We start from the raw sequence: 18,425 nt of genomic DNA, 5'->3' as shown, positions 1-18,425 counted from the left end.
CACTCAGAGATTAAGGAGTGGAACATGGCAAGTCATCGGTACGCCTGAGCGGCAAGGAGGACACCGCCATGCGCGGCGCTGCTCACCGTATGTCTTCTTCATTGGCGAAGATGACGACTGCCCTGGAGTGCTGAGTTTCCAGCAGTTGTTGGATGGCCTTGTCATAATCCTCCATCTTGGGGTTGTGCGGGATTTTCAATGACTGGGCAACGCAGATTCCACCTAATAAATGGAGAGAGTTTAAAAAACGATAAGGCATCGGGTAGAGCCTCTGCTATTCTGTCACAGATTTATGAATACACGCAAAAGGCCTTGGGCCACAACAGCTTCTTATGTGAAAATTCTTCCCAAATAAAAGGGAAGGACAGCAGAAATAATGTGGAGAAGTATTGGAGCTTCGCAATGATTAAACAACATGCATAACACTCACTCAACAGTCACAATATTAGGTACACCTGTCACTATCATCTCATACAAAGGTTTCTATTTAAGGGCCACAATGGATTTTTAAAAAAGAGATGGCTGGGCCGGGTGAGATTTACAAGGAATGATAAAGCATTCAAATCTGTAAAATATCAATGGCTTCAGGCTGAATCCTTGCTCCTCCAGAATCATTACTTTTTGGGAGACTCACAAAAATGCGTCCGGGTGAACACGTGTGTTCACCTGGTTACCGTGCGTCGTGAAAGACAGCAAGCCATTTTATTTCAGTCAATCAATTGTAAAAAGAGCACACACACATGTGGACTGATCAATATTAGAGATTTCTGAAAAAAATTCAATTCGAAAATTTACCAAAATTGGTCAAAGGGGGGCCTGCGATATGCAAACATACGTCATCCATTCATCCATTGTTTCAACTGCTTACCGTACACAATAAATCAATATATTATAATCTATGTGAAGTTGTATATATTTATTTGGTATCTCAAATGATTTTGTTCTTATAATTTATATTCAATTAATAAGTTGTGGGACGGAGGTCAACTGGTTCGCACGCCGACCTCACAGTGCAGAGATGCAGGGTTCAATTCCGACCCCGGCCATCCTGTGTGGAGTCTCCATGTTCTCTCCGTGCCTGTACAGGTTTTATCCTGGACACTCCGGTTTCCTCCCACATTCCAAAAACATGCATGGTGGGTTGATTGGGCACTCTAAATTGTGTGATTGTCGTGTGACTGTGACCGCGAATGGTTGTTCGTCTCTGTGTGCCCTGCAATTGGCTGGCAGCCAGCCCAGGGTGTACCCCTACTGCCCCAAGACAGCTGGGATAGACTCCAGCATTCCCGGCACCTTTGTGAGGATAAGCGGATTAGAAAATGGATGGATGGATCATAAATTATGTGAATACTTGACTCAGCTTTACTTATGCAGTATAGTGCTTTCATAATCGCCGCATCTGTGACAAAGAATGAAATAACACTGGTCAATAGCAAATGTTTTACCGATAAAAGCTTGCGCAATGTGGATTTTACCATGCATTAATTTATAGCTGAGATTTCAAAACACAAAATCCACTATTTGCCAAACCTAACCCTTAAGCCATACATCTTACTAAATATATTACGATATGTTACATACAATTATTGTCATTATTATTATTATTATTATTATCATTATTAGTAGTAGTAGTAGTAGTAGTCATAGTAGTCATATGTAAAACTGATGTGCAACAGAAAAAAACAAGGACAAATTTGGAAACGGTGCAAAAAAGTCAGCTATAAAGGTTTAATTGTATCTCTGATTGAAAAATGTCGACCAGTGTAATTAATTAAGCATTACATTTAATTTAATTGGAACTAATAAAGAAATGGTTTTATAAAATGAGTGTCAAATGAATATGTAAAATGATTTTACGAGCTCCACTGCATTTTTTTTTTTTTTTCCAAAAAAGCAATTAACTATGTACTTTTCGAGAAAACAAATACAGTACATCTATATTTTTGGAACGTTTGAAAGTGAATGTAAAAACACATTTTAATCAGTTTCAGAGGAAAATTCTAAGTGAATGCAGGAAATGAAAAGGACTCCAGATTGAGAAATAGTTTCCATTTTAGTTCTACGGTGTGTGCGCTTGATATTAATGTTCTATTCAAATCCAATAATAGCAATCATTTCATCGTCAAAATAGTGGACTTGGCCTGTCTGCATTTTCAGATTCATGGGCAAGACGTGAAATGGGTCAGCAAGCAGCCAAGCTAACCTCCGATTGCGCAATCTCCCACTAACTGGGTTGTGAAGGCTAGTCACTGGCAAGTGCCTACAAAAAAAAAATAAGCATGAGGTGGAGCAAGCACCGATGAGCCACAACAGCGTAGGAAAGCCCACGAACAAGAGCACGTAGGTTCAAATCGCTGCCGTTCTTCTCAGCAGAGATGTGACATCTGTTAAAATTTAGCTGCATACAAACATGCATGACATTAATAATTTCATAGAACTGGAAATGGGATCTGGAAGTGACCAAGGAAGACCAACACTGGTGAAGAACTACTTTCAACATCAAGTCAGAGAGTAACTCGTTCTTTTTCAAACGATTGATACACACGTAAGGACCGGCACCATTTAGTGCAGTCATTTAACAAGTGGCATATTGAATACCGCTAGGTGAGGAATTATCAGATTGCGATTGTTCCCAAATATTTTTGTGTTTGTTTTTTTTTTTTGGTTTTTTTTTTTACCAGTTTGTAATGCCACCACCACTCTGATTTGGAAATCTGACATTTATGTCAGTGTGTGACCAGGCACGAACCTCAGCACAACTCACTGCTTTGCCGAGCCCTAACCTCGTGACAAGAGCTGCTGTTGAAATTCTTCCATTTGGATTGATAATAATTGATTGATAAATACAACAATGTTTTTTTTTTTTATACATGTTTCTGTGTTCGGTGTCACACTATAATAATAATAATAATAATAATAATAATATACATTTTATTTGTGGGTGCCTTTCTAAGCACTCAAGGACACCTTATAACAAGCAGTTAAAAACACAAATACAATGTTAAAAACAACATCAAATAAAATAAGATAAAATAAAACAAAATAGAGATAATGGATTTATGGTCAGAGTGAATAAGCTTGTCTAAACAGATGTGTTTTGAGGCTGGATTTGAAATGTGTTAATGAGTCTAGGTCACTACCGCATTTCCTCATACTAGAATCCTATTATAATGAATTGCCCCTCCCTTGCATCTGAATAATGCACACACCTCACAGTATGCTGCACAAAACCGATGCAAATTACCACTACAGCATTGTAATGAACATATTGCTAACCTAATTGTCATTGTTAATTGTTCATACAGCTATTGTCTTGTTTGCGCGGGTGCATCTAATAAATTGTCTTGTGTATGATGTTTTTCTTTCCTTTTCTTTAATCACGATTTGGCAGTGACCGACAAAGCAGAGCGACACGCAGTAAATCACACACCACACCTGATTCGGTGCCAAGATCTTTTGCACAAGTGAGAGGGATAAAACAATATCCGTGACAACAAATCCAATAATCCTCACCAACAGGGACATAAAGTTACAGATTTTATGTTATGGATTTGTCATTGCCTTTTTATTGAAAGACATTATCTGATGGCGGACCCTCATCCGATCGCCTCATACGTGCAGTAATCACAAAGAGAATACGAACGCTGACAATAAATCATTTTTTGACAGGTCACCGCTAATCAGTTTTCACACGATCAAGGGTATTGGCCACATACACTCTGTGTCCTTCGTTAATGGGCAGCCACACTTCTGGAAGCACACGTTGTCACAAACTACCATTTGTTATGGACTAAGAGAGCAATAATGGGTTCATGTAAAAGGCTTCTAAACAAATAATGCAATCACCTGTGGGATTGTACCACCATGGGTCCTCTTGGTCAGCAGCTTGCCTTCTAAATCAACAGCGAGCATTACCAAAACCAATTAAAATTTCTCCCACTCAAGTAACTTAATAGCCTAGCCAACATCTCAGTTTGCGTTTCTCTGAGTAGACAGATAAATGGAAGTAAACTCCTAATTGCCAGTCTCCTCTGGCTCATTACTTTGATACAAACCGTTTTGGGCTGGCAGACCGTGCATCTGCAGTCCGGGTGCTTTTTTCGTACGGCAGCCGTAACAAAATGACAATTTCTGAACTCTGCCTCTTTCTACAAATCGACAGGCATGGGCTTTTTTTTCTTTCTTAAAGAACAGATTCCGTAAGTGCCTAGAGACCTGTGGGATGACTGCTGTTATCCCCCTAAGTGGACTAAACCTAAACATAGGGAGCCCGCCAATGTGTTTGGCTCTTGCTTAAGGGCTCGCAGCATCCTGTTAAATGGAAACGAGCTCGGTGTCATTTGCGCCGAAAAGTCAGTGTTGTAGGTCTCCCAGGGATGACGCGAAAACTCAGCCTCTGCAAAGAGATTACAGTTGAAAGCTCATATTATGACAGCAGAGGCACTCAACATCTGATTCTAGCCCATTTGTTGCACCTTTCTTGCAATGGCCAATCTCTCTGCAGGTTGTTATCATAGCCATTCACTCCACAAGCAAAAAAAAAAAAGAAAAACCCAGAAAACCATCATATTATACTGAGAGCTCAGGTCTCATGAAAAAGCATTAAGTCCATAATGACAAAAACTCCGCTAGTCCGCAGTGCAGAGTTATGGTTCTATAACAGCCATGAACCAAAATATATTACAGCTCGCATTGGTCAATAATGCAGAATGAGAGAGAGCGCTGCAAGGACTGATCAAGTTTAGAAGCCGATCTCGTTTTTTGAGTGGACTGTTGTGGGCCAGCTGTTGCGTCTAAATTATTGAATGGCTGCGGAACACCTCGTCCGTCTGTCCGTCTGCCAAGTAGTCCGAGAGGCAGGCCTGATGAAAATTCAAGTGCCGTATCTGTACTTGCAGAGTGCTGGGGTGTATGTCGGACCACCTCTGCCTGTCACTGCAAGGAGAAAGGGGAAAGGGAGTCCTGGGTGCTGACAGACGGCTGGAAAAAAGGGCCCTCTGTCTAAACTGAGCAGGCTGATGTAAGAAATGTCAACTTTCCCGGCCTCACGCCGTCTTCCAAGTTTTCCTCACCGTGATACGATTTTCGGTCAGCCAGAAATGGGAACGATCGTTTTAAGTCACAAGAAAACGCTTCACTAAATATTTGAATAGGGATCCGAAATATTGGACACATTGAAAACAATTTTCAATCCTCTTAACCCGTTCACTCCCAAATGTTTTTCCGACACATGAACATCAAAATCAGGTGTCATCGGTTGCCCTTTCAAAGTGATCAATCATCATAATTATAAGAAATAAAAACATTTTGTACAAGTCGTAGAACAAAGGGGTAGATTTCCTTGTGAAAAACTATTTTGAATTACTCTAACAATCAGTCACTACGGTAAGAGATCCTACATTTAATATTTCGATGGAGGCCTGCATACAATGGATGACAAAAACATACCTCTGAACATGTGTTTGTCAGTTCTACTGCGATACAGAATTTGTTGACTCAATTGAACGCCTTTTCAAAGAACACTGTATCTCTCCTCCTCACTTTGCTGGTTTTCAATATTCCTTTTCTCTTCACCCTTTCAGCCACTTGCATTCACTTTTAATTCATTTTCTACTCACTGTGGTATGTTTTTAAACACTCAATGTGAAGAGATGCCTTGCACTTTTCACAGTCAAAGGTGGTGCGTTCGTCACAAAAATGACATGTCAGGAATCGATTCCCTGCATTTATTGGCCAGGGAGAGCATTGGTCATATCTTGGCTGATCTTCCACCATAGCAGACAGTAGCGATCTCCTTCCATGAGACAAAGGCCTTGTATCAAACCTCTGCCTCAGAGACTTTGCCACTATCCTTGTGAAATTGAGTAGATCAATGTTGCCTCCCAAAACCGATCTGTCAAAGAAATGACGACTTATGAGTGCACTGCTGAGAGACCATGAAGCGACAGGCCATCATCGCTTCTTGGACCTGACTGTGATGCTGTATCTGGAGACCTGTTGCTCACGACCGTCCAGACCTTCCATGGGTTACTCGGTTGGATGTACGTCTAAGACATGTGAGTCACACAAAGCATCCTGAGTTTGAACTGCCATCATATGCATGGCAACGTGCGAGATTATTCTCCCAAAATCAAAGAGCCTCTTTGGATTCTAGTTTTACCTGAGGAAATTTCCTTTCCTTTCCTCTTTGAGCAAGACGATCCGGAAGTACTAAAAGGATAGGTTGTTCGAATCCCCAAAACAATGGGGAAATGGGACCTTTAATTTGCAATTAGCAAAGGTAAACCCCGGCCAACCTTTAAAAGAGGAAATAAGATCATACATGGCAGCAACATTTACAGCAACAAGTCATCAATCAAGTACCGACTGCAGGAGGAAACACTCGAGATTAAGAAGGCGACAATAGAGAAGAAAAGTAAGCAACCTATAATTTACGCCATAAGAAAATAAAGTGCCAACTTTAAATTTAAGAGAGACTACTGGGTGCAGTCAATTTCCACATGCACGTCATGGTCGGTACAAATCACAGCATTGATTTTGGGGCAGCCATAGCCAAGTACCGGTCGTTAAGACCATCACCTGTCACCATGGGGACTCTGTGCTGTCCTTGAGTCTGAGGCCCACACCCGGTCTCCCGTGTCTTTGCTGTGTCCACGACTGCAATGTGTCCAACGCAGAGATCAAGGTTTGTGTACGTGACAAATAAAGATGATTATTATATTCCATCAACGTAGGTTTGGCCTCTGAAGTAGCTATCACTGTTGGCGACAACCAGATTGAAATAAGTATGACAAGAACGCATAGATCAAAGAATCCCTTTTTATAGTAATTACATGCTTGGGACTTGGGCAATAATCGCCATCGCGAGATGATGTCGGTAAGGAAAAGCTGTGTCACATTCATTTTACACAGTGCTCTCTTCGATGTCTGAAACAAAGCCCCTTTTCATCTGGCGCTGATGCGATGATGTTTTCCAAAAGGTGAAGGAAAGGTGGCACAACGAAGGTTAAACAAGTTTGACTTTCCAAAGAGACCCAAAGGTCTTTCCTGGGCTTTTCTGATGCATCTTTGCAACTTAACAGGGAGCAGCCCCAACAAAAAGGTAAGTGTGCGAACCAAAGAAAATGAAAGGACACCAAAGTCAAAAGAACATTAAAAGCAGTAAGACTCCAGCGTGACCATATCATCCATCCATTACTTTACATTTTGCTTTAGTTCCCTTTTTTTCTACACTTGCGTGATGAGCCAGGATGTGGAAACGTGAGCTGCATGAGGCTCATTTGCCACTCATCTTCACGTGACGGCTTTGTCAGTGGCATGAATGCATCGTGTTTAGAAATGTTTCAGTTGAAATTTAAATGTGTGGAACCTTAAACAATGTAAATTTTCATTTTAGATGAGATTAGATTAGATTACCTTGATGAGTGCAGCAATAGGGAAATTTGCATCACCAGCAAGAGTGGATACAAGAAAGCAAAAGGAAAAAAAGAGACTGACAGTATAATGTAAGGAAAACACAGAAAATGTACCCATTGTATGAGCTCAAGCACATTAACATAACATGAACCTGTCCACGGTGCAGAGGGAAGAGAGGCTCACACGGTGCTGTCTGGTGGTAGTGCTGTTAGTCACGACTCTATATAAACAGCAGCGGTCTTGCCTCCCGAAAGTCCCTTTCATGCCGGGTTAGCGCTGCTCCCTTGTCCATCTTATTGGGGATAGAGTTAACATTTCCCACGGTAACAGACGCAAGGACAGGTTGATTTTGTTTTCTCCTTGCTCGACGCTTTGTAGGGTCACAACATCCTCATGGGGAATGTCAGTTTGTCGTTGTAGTTTTAGCAAGGCGGAAGAAAAAAAATCATCCCGGCTGGAACCAGGCTCCACGTCCGTACAAATTGTTCAACCGTGTTTAGAAAGTAGATGTAATACCCTGGAGTTTTACGCTACAACAGTTACAGTGGTACAAATTTCTAGATGTGAACATATCAGAGCTCAACCAATGTCTTGGAACGGATTGTCTTTGGCTACTTGGTGTATTGTGATCGAGAGACGATCCAAATTCAAGTAAAGCAAAATTGGCCCTTAACCCTTCCAGGGACAGCGGTTACACTCCAGTGGACAGCTTATCATGTTGTCATGTTACAGGTTATCATTATTGGTGCATGAAAGGCTCAAAGAGTCTCAAAGGCCTTGAAAAGCCCAAACGTTCACGACTATCAATACATCCCTAGGTCTAAACCCACCATGCAGCCAAGGCAAAACTCAGAGAAAACCAACCTGTGCTTATTTATTAGATCCTGAATCCTCCCCAGCATCACAGTTTGTGATTTATATCTTCAGTACACGAAAGTGTACAGTGCCATGTTTGCCCTCTTTGTTGAAGTCTTCGATGAGCTGCACACTAATGATGTCACACACACGAAACACAAGCCAGGCTCGGGTTTACCGCTCTAAAACCGTACCATGGAGAGCTGAGCTGAACTGGGCTCTGTGGTGGAAAGGATATTTTTAGCTGCACCTGGATCATGTAGCTCTGATCATCAAACAGCTTAACATCAGTGCTCCATGTATTGGGGTTTCTGCTCCCCATTAGGTGAACATACGTAGATGCCAGTTTAATGATCACGATGACTAAACTCTTGGAAATTCTTGGCTTTTTCGGTCCATCCTGTAGTGCTTTAAACTGTGTCAATCATTCATCCTAAACCTTCACACAGTCGGTTATGAAAATGCTTTCCCGGGCCAAAGAATCAACTTTCACCAGTTTGCTTCTGAAATACAAATCTCTTCAAATTGAAGGCTCTCAAAGGATTTGACCTCCCACTTGCATATTCAACTGCCTGCGAAGACAAACCTCTGTGGGTGCTGAAATTATATTTATCACCTTGAAAGTGGAAAAAAAGGTCAGCTTTTTCCTCACAGGCTTTCATCCTGAAAAAATGGGAGCATATCAAATGAGATGACATGCAGATGGCATCCATGTTCAGCTCATCCCGCTATTTCCAGCTTGCCGTTCCTCTGTCAGTTGTGAGGCTTGGCTCTGCCACGGGGTCATGCAAAAAATATTGTGCTCTATTTTCAACTATTTTCAGATACATCTGGCTTGCTCCCCAGATCGCTGCTAATGCTAACTAGCATCCTGCTCCCCCTCTCCTCCAGCAAATAGGCCTGTGTGTTGGCAACTTGAGACACACAATTCCACTGCGGTCCTCTGTAGAAGGGTATCTTCACATGTAAACCAGGCACATGGTCCAAAAAAATAATACCTACACGCACAAAAACAAGATGTATCTCTGCAAGATTCACCTTCAACTGGTCTGAAGATCCACAATGAAACAGTGCTTGAACCAGGCACAGAATAGAAAAAAGAGAATTAGATCAAAACAGAGATCAATACATGTTGACCATCACTCTCAACTTGGCGGGGGGAAACGGAGAGCCATATTGCATTAGTCTGCAAGGTGGTTCTCCTTGAAGTGGCGAAGCGAGAATCCTACTAATGCCTTTGACATTTACAAACAGGGCGGCCACAAAAAACGTCTCAAGGTCTCATACGTTAACGTGCGCAAACGCTACAATAATAACACTGCTTTCTATAAACTCCTGTGTCGTTGGAAATGGTTAGCACTTACTGGACATTTCAAAACACATGAAGTCGCTTTATATAAGTTGTGAGAAGAATATATTAATGCATCCATCCATTTTCTGATCCGCTTATCCTCATGAGGGTCGTGGGCGTGCTGGACAGGTCCCAGCTGTCTTCGGCCAGTAGGCGGGGTACACCCTGAACTGGTTGCCAGCTAATCGCAGGGCACACATAGACGAGCAATCACATCTAGGGACAATTTAGAGCAAGTATGTCCAGCTCCGGGGCTGGACGGCCACTGTCCTGCCTGTTTTCCAGCTCTCCCGGCTGCAACACACCTAATTCAGAGGATCAGCTCATCAGCCAGCTCTGAAGTAACATAAGAACGATCCTGATCACTTGAATGAGGTTTGTTGCTCCTGGGAGAGCTGGAAAACAGGCAGGAGAGCGGCCCTTGAGGACCGAGTTTGGACACCCCTGATCTCGAGTGTTCCATTAGCCTGCCATGCATGTTTTTGGAATGTGAGAGGAAACCGAAGTACCCGCAGGCACGGGGAGAACATGAAAACTCCACAAAGGAAGGCTGGGGCCTGGAATTGAACCTCTGCACTGTGAGGAGATCGTGCTCACCAGTCGACCACTCTCCCGCCCCAGAGTATCGCAATATTATGATCTTATCCTGATTCTATTGCCAATGATCATAAGTGAGAAAATAGGTGCTTGGCGAAAATGAACCGAAAAAACTACATGGCTGAAACGGAAAACATCAAAATAGTTTTGTTCTACCCATGGCATACAAATATAAAAAGGAAAAAAGTCTGAAGATAAACTAGTATGGTTAATTCATTGTTTGCAATTATTTGCATGTCAATCAGAATCATGACTGTGACAATATATTTTGAGGCTTTTGTTATACCTCAAAATTGGACTGCAAAACAGCTTTTGATGGCAACGTAATAATTTGCTTACAACTATGAGACATGCTGTGAGTGACGCTGACTAATCTCATGGATTGAGTTGATCGTCAGTGAGTCCTTTACATCACTGACTCAATTCAGGCTGCAGCTGTCGAATATTCAAGTATTCAGACAAAAAAAAATATACATACATTTTTTTTCTTGGTTAAAGAACAATTATGAATACAGATGACAAAATAACACATTTCACTTAATAATGAATGACCAACTGGTTTTCTTTATTACAGGGGTCCCCAACCTTTTTTGCCCCACGGACCGGTTTATGTCAGACAATATTTTCAGGGACCGGCATTTAAGGTGTGGCGGAAATAATACAACAATAATATGGTATGAGCTGCATGAAAATGACGACTCACCACAGCCCCGAGCTTGATTTTCTGCAACCAGACGGTCCCATCTCGGGGTAATAGGAGACAATGACACCTCAAGTGTGTGGTTTATGTCCAGTCTACTTCGTCATTTTGTTTTAGTCGCTGTTGCTGCGCAACCCCCGCCCTCACACAGGTAGTATGTCGGAAATAGCAACAGTGCTATTGTGGCGATCTCAGAATATTCAGCCATAACTTTAATCCAGTTGTCCCGAACGTACTTTTAATAAAGCCGCCGTCATTTGCGATCTCCTGCAGTTTTTTTTACTCATTTTGCGAGCTCCAGCGTTTTGTTTTTAGCGTAATCGGTCACGTGACGGAGAAGCGTGGCTTGACGTGAGTCAAGCGTGACACAGACGGATGTAACGGAGAATCCGGTAATTTTTCAAAATAAACATCTTTCGTATTCCAAAATAAATAAAACGGAGTTAAGGCAAGTTCTTTCTGTGCGGCCCGGTACCAAATGCCCTGCGGATCGGTACCGGTCCCCGGACTGGCGATTGGGGACCCCTGCTTTATTAGATAATCAAGATTTTTTTTTTTGTTTTACTTATTGTAATTTCTAGACTACAAAATGCACCCGATAAATAGCCGCTGCATCTAAATTTATCCATCAAAAATCATTTGTACATTAACCGCTTTGGACAAATATCTGCGTGTCTCCATGAAATTAAATGGGGTATTATCTATATTATAAACACCGGTAGACAATTTTTTTTCCCCAAAAACAATGCCAAATACAGCTATAGTTAGAGTATAGGAACCATTCTCAGACTCTTGTTGTCAGTCAAATTCACAGATAAGATTAGACCGTGTTGCACTGCAGAGATGTCTGTATTTATAACACTTGATCCCTTTGCTCCAATTAATCACAACTTAAGGTGCTTAGCCGTGCATACCGCTTCTGCGTTTTAGTCCCTCTCTCTCTCTCTCTCTCTCTCTCTCTCTCTCTCTCTCTGTCTCTCTCCCCCTCTCTCCCCCTCTCTCTCCCTCTCTCTCCCTCTCTCTCCATCCCCTGTGATGTCTTGGGTAATTTTATGGACTGGCAGGGTGAGACCCTCTTCCATGCCGATCTGTTGGGAAATGTACTTGATGAATGTACAAAGGTGGTAGTAAACAGTTGATGAATATAAATGTCCACAGCAGTGAATGAATGTGTAATGATTTTACAAACTCACTTGTGAACTGCATACTTCATTTGCACTTAATTTGGTGGAAACATTCTTTTTCCAGAGCAGCCGATCATTACCAAGAGTAAAGCCTATTTTCAGTGTTAGTTTAGAAAAGCAGTGTTGACGGTACATGGAGGAGAAAAGCATGATTCATATCACATTCAAAGGTCAGCAACATCAAAAAGCGCGCATGTACGGGATTCCCATCGGCCACTAATCTCGAATTTATCACAGGGTTCACATTCCAGACCATATCCTAAGACTCTCGACAAAATCCGCAAAGTAGTAAACACGTAGGCTATTTAAGCTATTATTTATACGCACCGTTATGTGTACTCAAGTTGAAAGGAAGGGAGACAGGGGTTCAAATCCTGGTCAGGGGGAATTGTAACAACCTTCACACTATTTGTCGATTCCCTGCCACTGCTAGTTCCAAGCCTGGGTAAAAAGAGGTGGCCTGCATCGTGGGCATCCAGCATAAATACATTTCACTGTGCCTACTCCCGACAATGGAAAGTTGTTTTTGCTTCCTCGAAAATGTTGGTAGCAACATTTGTATTATTTTTAAGCACAGCTATATTGATAGCCTGCTAACCAAATTCTCTGTAGCTTTCACTCATCATCAGTACGGTGTTGTGTCTAGTTTTTGTTACCGTTGGTTTAAAAAAAAGTAATGGTGCTGTTTTCATCGTCCCCCTGTCTAAGCTGTTACGGATTGAACTGCGAGGGACGACTGCATTGATATTTTACGTGTTAGTATATCACTTCTGTATCATAAGAGTCAACCATATGATACATCACAATTTTGTTTACCACTGCGACTTCAAAAATCCAGTAACACTGGTAAATATAAACACTTCGACGTTTACTTCTCTTTTGACTGATTTCACTGAGCTTTGGTGCAAAAGTGGGTGGATGAATGTTTAGAAATGCTCTTGCATGATTAATGTGTTTATTAAAGATAAGATGCCCTGCAGTACTGTTACGGGTTTCTTGAAAGCAAATAATTCCCGTTTATATTTGAATACAAAATATGTTAAAACGAATGCTGCTTACTGGCAAAAGGATGAGTCAACAACCCCACGATTATTATTCTGTTCTCTCTCTCCACATCGGTGACAATAATCACACCGGTAGTTTGTTGATTGCTCTATGCAATGTATTTAAACAAATCCATACGAAGTGTCTCCGAGAAAGCAAGATGAGCGAAGCTGTGTTTATCAGGATCTTCCAAAATAAGTCTTAAATTGGTGGATTTTCTCCAGATAGACTCTCTCCTATCTCTCACTCTGTGCAGATGTCTCTCAACCAAAGTCTGTCGACGTAAATTACACAGCCGCAAACAACTTCTTCAAGTTTTAATGAGCCATCACACTAGATGTGAATGCACACAACTAAAATATTTATGCATGATGGACTTCTGATCAGTGCCTGCAGGGTTTTATTACTCCTTTTTTTCCCCAGGTTTGAGGTTTGCACACTTTAGTGGATTGTAGAAGACGGTGATCCCTCCCTGTAGGATTACCAAATGGTTTGGGATGCACAAAGGTGGAGGTGGGGAGCAACACACTGCAAGCTCTTGCTGTTGTGCTTGCGAAGCAGCTCTTTCATTTGATGGACCAGTGTCGATTATTCAAACCACCCACCCATCAACGATTTTACCATTTATCCACATATGGGTTATGGGAGAGCTGGAGCATATCCCAGGAGACTTTGGGCAAGAAGCGCGGTACATACCTACCTGCACTGGTCAACTGCCAATCGTAGGGCGTATACAAACAAACAACCACTCACACTTACAATGGCCTGTAAAATGTACGGCCTCATTTTGATGCTGAGTGCAAGTCTAGCGCCAAGAGCGGTTTAAAAAATGCACAAGGGTGGATTTGTTTTCTTTTTTTTAACGCTGCACTGAGTAACTTGCAGTTTTCCGTTAACAAACGTATTCACTATGAATGTGCTGCGAGGACGCAAGGACTAAACGCTATATCACGACGTGTTGCGCCCTCGAATTGAAAAATAGAAGAGAGGCTGGCTGAGTGACTTCAGAGCGCTCACAGCAAGAGACAAACCAGCAGGAAAAGCCTCTCTGTTACTTCCTGGATGGCTGCTACACAAGTACGTCCAAATATTGGTGCAAACATGAACAAACAATTGTAAAAACACTTTTGCAAATGGAAAATTGACACCACTTGCTGCTTCGAGTCTTTTAAAGCTAAGCCATGTGCTCATTTTACATTACAATTACCATGATGGCACACCGGTTTTGAATTTTACGTGTTTATTGTGTGGCAAAATGTGCACTTGAGCGCTGACCTAATGCCTCCCTTCTGTGTGATGTGACATAGACACAGCATCCATCCATTTTTGTACCACTTATCCTCACTACGGTCATGGCTGAGCCGAAGCTTATCTCAGCTGGCTTTGGGTGAGAGGCGGGGTACATCATGGACTGGTCACCAGCCATTCGCAGGGCACATGCAAACAAACAACCATTCACACATACACTGGCCTTGGCAAGTCTTTGATTTTTCCACCCGAAAAACATTTTAAACTTGGACAATAAGACAATCATATTTACTTCAGTATGAAGTGATCTAATTAGCCTTCAAGAAACTATTAAAGTGCAACGATACATTATTTGTGGGGTAACCTAAAAACAAAAGCAACACATTCAATACCCGTATGTAATCAACTCTTCTCACACGTAGCGAGTCTACTCCTGCAGCATTCACACGTCCCATTTTATATCGGTGCTGCCCCGCAAACTAGCATTTACTCCGGACTAAATTTTTAAACCACCTCCTGAGCAGTGTTAAATTTGCTCCGGTTGAAGCTGTTTTCAGGGGCTACACCGGTATAACTTTGTACGTATGAACGCCCAATGGGGGGGGCTGCACCAGTGTTAAACCGGAGTAAAAGTTGCCATGTGAACACCTCTAAAATTATTAATAATTTTTTTTACAACCCTCCCCCCCAAAAATATTTTTTTAAAAGGTGATAATTATTAAACACGTTTTTGTGGTTTTGGAATGACATTCAGCACAAACATTGTGTACCTGAAAAATATAAAAAACGTTGAGTGAACTGATTTTTCGGAAAAAAAAAAATGTCCAAAATGACTTCTTGCACTTTATGTTGGGTTCTTGTCCAGAAGTTTTGTGTCTTCTCAAAAGTATGTTAATTATTCTGCAAGCGAGCCCTTTGTACTGGGAAAAACATATACAGTAGATGGTTACATTGTAGCTAGCTTCTATACCTTTGTGACTGGGTGAGGATAATGGATCTCTGATACATGCACTGATAAATAATGATCAAAAAATGAAATATTAAGAGTGAATTTTGTTTTAATCCTTATTTAAAATAGCATTTTTGTCATACATCTGGTTAGGAAGTACGTGGTCCTATGTGGCCCCACAGTAGCACTGATGAAAAATTGTGACCGCCTCCAGGATTTCAGTGCAGGCTCGACTGACAAAGCCTATGAAACTTCAGCCTTACAGCATCTATCTATCTTTCCATTTTTACATTGGAGGATATACAGTACTGCTGATCCTCTGCAGGGATGACTACCGATCAATCAATCACAGGTGTGAAGCATACACTCGAACAGATTCCCATTCGCACCCCCTTTAGTCTATATCCACCTTCCATCAAATCACACAAGCACACACACGCACGCACGCACGCACGCACGCACGCACGCACGCACACACACACACCATATCGCCATGTGGATGAAAAAATTATTTAAAAAAAACATGCCTGCCATGTGGCCTTCACCGTACTGTACATCAGCGTTAATACACCTGATCTGCTATAATTTCCTCCCATGCTACCACCTCAAATCACTCGTACCTCAAAGCATCTTTCTCCACTTAATTAAATGGAAAATGCCATTAATTAGTTCTAGCTTCACCCCAAAAAACAACCAACATTTTCTTGTGTTTTCTTTACAATAAGAAAACTAGAGCTGTATGATATTCTATTAAAAAAAAAAAAAAACTCGAGTAATGACAGTTAAAAATAGAATACTTTAAAATAATTAATTATTGTCACACTGCATGAATTAAATGGCCATTGTGCTGCTGTCTACCTTAGCTATCTGCCAACAGTTAAAGACAAACCGAAATACAGACATACATAAACATCTTTACAGTACAGACCATGGGTGGCCAACCAGTCAGAGACGAAGAGCCAATTTTTTTTACTGTGTTACTGCAAAGAGCCACAATGCGCACATGCACGCGCACACGCACACACACACACACACACACACACACACACAGTATATGACTCTGCGGACTATTATACTGAATGTCAATGTTTCACAGAACTCGGTATTTGTGTTGTGTTTAAATATCAGTTGTTTAAAGGGTAATATGTGTTTCCTATTTATGTTAACATGAGCATTAACATTAAGCTCGTTAACTAAAGGCTAAGCAATGTTGTTTGCTGTTGTGATTTTCAGCTTGTGTTACAAATACACAACATGTAATTCCCCGAGTTTGATATGTAGTTTGACAGTAAATTTGAACTAGGGGCAGCATTAAACAGATTGAAACAAACCAAAAAAATGTTCGATATATGCCAAAGTGCACCTTAATGTGACATGAGGTGTGTTCGGTTAGCGGACCCATAAAACACTTGTACCTCAAGTTCGTACATGCAAGTCAAAGCATCCATCCATCCATTTTCTGAACCTCACAAGGGTCGCGGGGCGTGCTGGAGCCTATCCCAGCTGTCTTTGGGAAGTAGGTGCGGGACACCCTGAACCGGTTGCCAGCCAATCGCAGGGCACACAGAGACTAACACCCATTCTTGCTCACACTCACACCATGGGACAATTTAGAGTGTTCCATCAGCCTGCCATGCATGTTTTTGGAATGTGGGAGGAAACCGGAGTACCCGGAGAAAACCCACGCAAATACGGGGAGAACATGCAAACTCCACACAGGGAGGCCGGAGCCAGAATTGAACCCGGTACCTCTGCACTGTGAGGTCAATGCGCTAACCACTGGACCACCGGGCCACCTTAAGATAGCAACTGGAGCAGCAAAATCTCTCGTTTTTCTGCTGATTCTTTTGGAGTACACATCAACTGAGTCTGACTCAGGCTTTTTGTGTTGTTGAGATTTTTGGCCAAGAAAACCAAAATGTCTCGGTGTTCCTCATTCACCGTAGAATGCCTTGAACAACAGACATTTACAGATGTACTGAACATACATTCTCATGCATACCTTGTTGCTCGAATGCACTTCTTTTGTTGTGCAAACTGAGCCCGGATTGCAACATCAACCTCATGTTGACCTCACCAGGCTAAGTGGTCCTGTGCAACACTTAGTGTATATCTCTTAACTTTTTGTAGTCAGTCATCTCACAGTTTAGTTTGTCGTTAGGCATTGTCAGTGTGTCTGAATCTTGTCCTGTTGAACTGTCTGCTCCCCGCTTTTTGGAGGTGATGTTGCAGAGCAGGCTTTTAAGATTACTGTTTTGTTTTTTTTTGTGTTTGTTGGTCTGTTTTTTTTTTGTTTTTTTTTTGCAAGAGTTGTTATTTTTATGAAGGAAAGGCAGCACAGCAGGCACTCAGTTGTAGTCGTTGCACTTGTCAGCATTGCTGTTACGCTTCAGCCAGGTATGAGAAAAGATTACATCATTCAAGCCTCCCACTATCTACGATAACCTGAATTGTATGAATATTCAGTCGGAGGGGAAGCTGAGACATTCTTCCAATTTGACATATTCAGTAATTTCACAGGTCAGATGGGACAACAGTATGTGTAAGTCTGTTGGCGACATAAAGCTCGACATTAAAGCTTGTCAGTAAAAAAACAATTAATAAGCTTCATCACCTTTAAAGTCGCAAAGTTCAAAGCGTGGGGAAAAAAGTAGCAGATAAGAGCCCTGTTCACACGGCACACATTTAGTCCGACGCTGCACCGAAATATTTTGTTGCGATGTATTTTACACCGGAGCAAATTTTGTGGAGCGTTCACACGTGCAAAGCCGCTGAGCGTGACAACTCCGGCGCAGCTCCACTTGCGGTCACACGTGCAATTTCTGCTCCGGACCAAAACGACAGGAATGCGGAAGTAAAACAGGTTCGGATCGGGCTTCTCTCTCGCGGACTTTTATTTATTTTTCTTTTAATAAATATTATGGTGGACACTATTCTGTCCTTGTTCAGAATAGATCCACTTGTCGGCAGTCGTGGAATAAAGATGTGTTTACAGTCAATCATGTGTGCTCCTTATGATTGCCACAATATATGTTTTAAAAAATGTATACTAAAACAATGTGCGGATACTAAACTAAGGAA

At 41.7% G+C, this 18,425-nt stretch overlaps 1 protein-coding gene across 2 annotated transcripts in view; it reads right to left on the bottom strand.

Annotated features, from left to right (window-relative positions):
• Window positions 1-18,425, bottom strand: part of LOC109515024 (metabotropic glutamate receptor 7-like) — a 123,648-nt gene that overhangs the window by 53,965 nt on the left and 51,258 nt on the right. For both annotated transcript variants that reach the window (XM_019868560.1, XM_019868561.1), the window contains exon 3: window positions 87-222. In XM_019868560.1, coding sequence (XP_019724119.1) covers window positions 87-222 — 136 coding nt within the window. The remainder of the gene's footprint in view (window positions 1-86; window positions 223-18,425) is intronic.

Source organism: Hippocampus comes, unplaced genomic scaffold (assembly GCF_001891065.2).
Source record: "Hippocampus comes isolate QL1 unplaced genomic scaffold, H_comes_QL1_v1.1 scaffold41, whole genome shotgun sequence".
Classification (NCBI taxonomy): Eukaryota; Metazoa; Chordata; class Actinopteri; order Syngnathiformes; family Syngnathidae; genus Hippocampus; species Hippocampus comes.
The sequence above is the reverse complement of the archived record's forward strand: the minus strand, read 5'-3'. Positions and strand labels throughout refer to the sequence as shown.